General features: G+C 27.2%; 1 protein-coding gene across 1 annotated transcript in view; it reads left to right on the top strand.

Annotated features, from left to right (window-relative positions):
* The window catches only part of LOC117169438 (lysosomal Pro-X carboxypeptidase), a 15,247-nt gene that overhangs the window by 3,904 nt on the left and 6,356 nt on the right, over window positions 1-4,987 (top strand). The window contains exons 4-6 of the mRNA XM_033355813.1: window positions 1,561-1,718; window positions 3,882-4,054; window positions 4,131-4,480. Of these exons, the coding sequence (XP_033211704.1) occupies window positions 1,561-1,718; window positions 3,882-4,054; window positions 4,131-4,480 (681 nt within the window). The remainder of the gene's footprint in view (window positions 1-1,560; window positions 1,719-3,881; window positions 4,055-4,130; window positions 4,481-4,987) is intronic.

Here is a 4,987-nt window from a genome sequence, read left to right as displayed (position 1 = left end):
TTTGAAAATCTACACGATATCTTGTAGATTTGTACAAATTACATATATTTTCAATGCATTTTTTAATTTGAGTGTTTGACGTAATAAAAACACTTTTACGTTTACGAAAATTATTGAAAAGAACTAAAAATCTTTACAAATAATTCAAGATTTCAGCCAAGCTGGAATATTGTGAAACTATACTCAAAATTATCTTGTATAATTATACTGATAGCTTATTGAAAAAATTTACCGATCAAAACAAAACAAAAAATACATTTTCACAAGCAATATTTTTAGAATGTCAATTTTTCTAGGACACAGTTAATCATTTCCGTATCAGATTAAAAGTCGTTATCTTTAAAATAATATTAAAATTGTTAAAACTTCAAAATGTTAAAGATTTCGAAATAAAATGTTAAGTTTTTAAAAGATCTTTCTCTAATTTAAAAAAAATCAAGGAATTCATGGAATCAATCGAATTAATGGAATTCAAAAAATTCAGGTTATTCAAGGAATTCATGGAATTGAAGGAATTCATAGAATGAAAGGAATTCATGTTATTCAAGGAATTCGTGGAATTCATGGAATTCAACGATTTCATGGAATTCATGGGATTCAAAAAATTAATGGAATTCAGAAAATTCATTCAATTGAGAGAATTCATGGAATTAATGGAGTTTAAGGAATTATAGGGATTCACGGCATTTATGGAATTCACGGAATTGATGAAGTTTACGGAAATAATCAAATTGAAGGAATTCACGGAATTCATAAAATTCAAGAGATTCACGAAATTCATGGAATTCCTTTAAATAGTGGAATTCCATGAATTCGTTCAATTGCCAGAATTTCCTGAATTCCTTAAATTTCATCAATTCGCAGAATTCATCAAATTAATGGAATACACGGAATTCATGCAATTCAAAGAATTAATGAAATTCATGTAATTCAAAGAATTCATGGAACGAATAAACAGTCAATAATTTGTAAAAAGTTCGACTAAGTGTAGAATAAGTTTAAAGGTTTTGAAAAAGATTCCAAAATAATTTAAAACTTGAAAATATTTCAAAATATTTAAAATAAAATTTAGAAGTCTTTTAAGAATTTTGGAAGGTTTGCAAAGAATAGATTTTTTTGGAAATTCCTGGAAAAACTAAAAATTATTTTTTCGTTGAAAAATTAATCTTCTTAATTTAAAATGACCCCATTGCAATATTACGAATATCTGGTATCCTAGGTCGAAAAAGAACAAATTTAGGCTGCAAAACCTGTACAATTCTGTAAGTTGTTATAGCTGTAAATTCTTGTTCTTTTTTGTATATTCTTCTAGGAAATTAAAACAGCAACAAAATGCATCAAAATAAAAAAAAAGTACAAAAAAGTACAATATTCGTCCAAATAATAGAAAAAAGTTGTACTTTTCTTTAAGTTTGGTTGGAATTTATTGCACTTATTTGTAGATTGCTGTAAACATGGTTTTAGTTGTGTGTACTTTTTTGTAAAATTTTTCCACCTGGGTAACTGAGAATGATTTACAATAAACAAATTCTTTAATTCTAATGATATTTTTTATTATAGAGCGATTGCTGCATCTGCGCCAGTTTTACAATTTACTGGACACACTGACTGCGAAGCTTTTTCTAGAATAGTGACATCAGATTTTCGAGCTGCTGATCCCACTTGTCCAAAGGTTATTCGCAAATCTTGGAATGCGATTACAAACATTACTTCTAGTCGTGAGTCAATTTTCTAAAAAAAAATTAATTCTAAATTGTAAACAGGCTGGCCGCAAGTCAGGGGAAACTTGAAAATCCGAGAAAAGGCAGAGAGTTTTATTTATCAGGGAAAGTCAGTGGTTTCAAAAGAAAATTTAGAAAAAGTCAGGGAATTTCCATGAGAGGCACTTTAAATAACTGCCAAGGATATTAAACTTGAAATTTTAAATTAAAATTTGAAATTCGTTTATACCGTTTAAAATGTGGCTATTTTTTCGATTCATCTTTTTGGTTTAAAAATTCATTTGTTTTAGTAGAAGTTTCATCTTTCTTGCCCTTTCTGATTAAATTCGACTATTTTTGGTTGAAATGTCATCATTTGATGATTATTTACATTTTTTGGTTCAAAATTGAACTATTTGGTTAAAAGTTCAAACACTTTAAACAAAATTTTTTTTTTTTTTTTGTTAAAGATTGATCATTTTTATTGAAAATTCTCCTCTTTAATTGAAACTTTAACTACTTTTTTTTAAATGCATCCTTCTGAATTTGTTTAAAGAGTTAACTGTATGGTTTAAAATTCAAGTTTTTATTAGAAATTAAGATTTAGGGTTTAAAAATTCAACTTCCTTGACTAAAATTCGATTTTCAGTTGAAAATGCGTATTTTTTTGGCTGAAAATCCTTTTTTTTTATTCTTTTTTTTTACTGAAAACTTAGATTTTCAAAATTTTCTTCAAAATTGATATTTTTTAATTAGAAATTTAACGATTGATCTGAAAGTTCGTGCATTTTGTTGAAAATTTAATTATTTTTATGTGAATTCAAATCTCTGGTTGAAAAATTGAACACTTTTGTTGAAAATGTATTTTGTTTTTGTTTAAATATCAGCTATTACGTTTTTTATTGAGAATTCTTCTCTTTGGTTACAAAATAATATATTTACAAAATATATAAAAAACTTTTTTATCGAAATTTTTTTCAATTGGTTTTTAAACGCAAATGTTTCATTAAGGAATAACGACTATACGACTGTTTTTTTAGACTAAGTAGACTGTTTACAAAAAATTCGTTTTTTCTGCTTGAACGTTTAACCATTCAGATGAACTTATTTACCTTCATTGTCTAAGAGTTCATGTATCTTGCTGAAAATTCGTCTTTTTTATTACCAAATTGTTATTTTCTACTGATAATTAAACTTTTCCCATTTTTGGTTAAAATTGATCTATTTTAGTTGAAAATTGAACTATTTTTCTGAAAATTCATGTGTTTTGCTGAAAATTCTATTTCTTTTCTGGCAGAAAAATAATGTTCTGAGTTGACATTTTGTGTTTCATAATTTGTTGTTGAAAATTTGACTAAAATCTTTTTCTAATTTGAATGATTCTTTTCTAGTTGAATCGAGCTGTTTTTTATTTGAAATTAATATATTTTTTAATTGAAATGATTGCAATTACATTATTCGTTAAAAATTGAACTACTTGGTTGAAGATTTAAATCGCTTTCAACAAAAAATCATTTTTTTCTTGTAGATTTGTCAGTTTAATTAAAAATTCATCTCGTAATTTAAAAATTCGTTTTTTTTTGTTTGTTTAGAATTAATTCTTTTCATTTAAAATTTAATTATTCAAGTTTAAGATTCATAATCTTATGTTGGTTAAAAATTCATCTCTTATTTTTGGCTTAAAAGTTTAACTATGTGGTTGAAAATGCTACTGTTTTTCGTTGAAGTTTAGTCTCTCTTTTAACTAAAAGTTCGATTGTTAGGTTGAAAATGTATCTACTTTATTGAGAATTCAACTATTTTGTTACAAATTTGATTAGTTTGTAGAAAAGTTAACTATTTTCTTTCAAGTCATCTTTTTTTGTAGAAAATTTAATTCTTTTGTTGAAAATTCATCCTTTTGCTTTGAAAATTTATCTTTTATGGTAGAAAAGTAATCTTTTTGGTTAAAATAAATACATTAATTTTTAATTTTCAATATAAAAATTATTTCATTCTATTTATAGATGATTGCATATAAAAAATGTTACAAGATTAAATGGTGGCCTTTGCATTTTAATGGTCAGGGAAAATGAAAAATAGGTCAGGGAAAAGCCAGAAAAATTTGAAAATGAAGTTTTTCAGCCTTCATGTTTAAAGTTCTTTAAAGAATTCTAAACCTGAATATTTATTTAATCGCAGCTGAGGGATTAAAGTGGTTATCAGAAAGTTGGCAGCTTTGCAAGCCACTCGCTAATTCATCGCAAGTTATTATTCTGAAGCAATGGCTGAATGATATTTATGGAAATTTGGCGATGGTGAATTATCCATATGAAACCAGTTTTTTGGCACCTTTGCCTCCAAATCCAATATCTGTGAGTAGAGCTGTCCCCTTGTGTAATATTTTTTTGTAATTTGAAAAAATATCTTGCATGATTTTTCATTTTGTAGGTGATGTGTAAATATCTCAGAAACTCGACTCTTCCTGCAAAGCCTCTTTTGCTCTCTATATTCCAAGCAATAAGTGTTTATACAAACTATACTGGTAAAACAAAATGCAATCTTATTGATGATGCTTCACCAGATTTGGGAACAGCTGCTTGGAATTATCAGGCTTGTACGGAAATGGTAATGCCTATGTGTTCAAATGGCGTGCATGACATGTTCGAACCAACTCCTTGGAACATCAACGAGTTTAGTGATAAATGTTTTGCAAGTTACAAAGCTAGACCACGACCTGATAAGGCTTGTAAGGAATACGGTTGCTCTGATCTTTCAACAGCATCCAACATAGTATTCAGGTAAAATTTGGACATTCTTATATAAATAATAAAATAAAAATTTCAAGAGGGAATACCCTACTGCAAATTCCTATATAGATCCCCATATATAGATCCTACATATGAACAGATGAACTGCACAGCATTTTTTTTGGTCGTCCACACGGAGAAAAATGGATGTTCAAATGTAGATGTTCAAAGGCTAAGATTGTAGCACCTAATACGCAGATATTCATGCCAAACATTTAACATCTTTTTGAGATATTAGGCGTAAAAATATTTTTATGTTAAACTGAAACACATTCAGATATTAAAACGGTTCGAGCGCATGCGCATCGCTCATTGAAATTTCACGACAATATTTTAAAGCTATATATATTCAATTTTAAAATTATGTAATATTACAATTTTGGAACATTTCCAAACAATAAAAATTAGATGTCCTTAGATGAAATTGGATAACGACTTTTTTAAGTCTAAAGAAGAGAACAACGATCTTATGTTTTAGGTTTATTGACTTAACACATT

Source organism: Belonocnema kinseyi, chromosome 3 (assembly GCF_010883055.1).
Source record: "Belonocnema kinseyi isolate 2016_QV_RU_SX_M_011 chromosome 3, B_treatae_v1, whole genome shotgun sequence".
Classification (NCBI taxonomy): domain Eukaryota; kingdom Metazoa; phylum Arthropoda; class Insecta; order Hymenoptera; family Cynipidae; genus Belonocnema; species Belonocnema kinseyi.
This window is presented reverse-complemented; position numbering and strand designations above follow the sequence as displayed.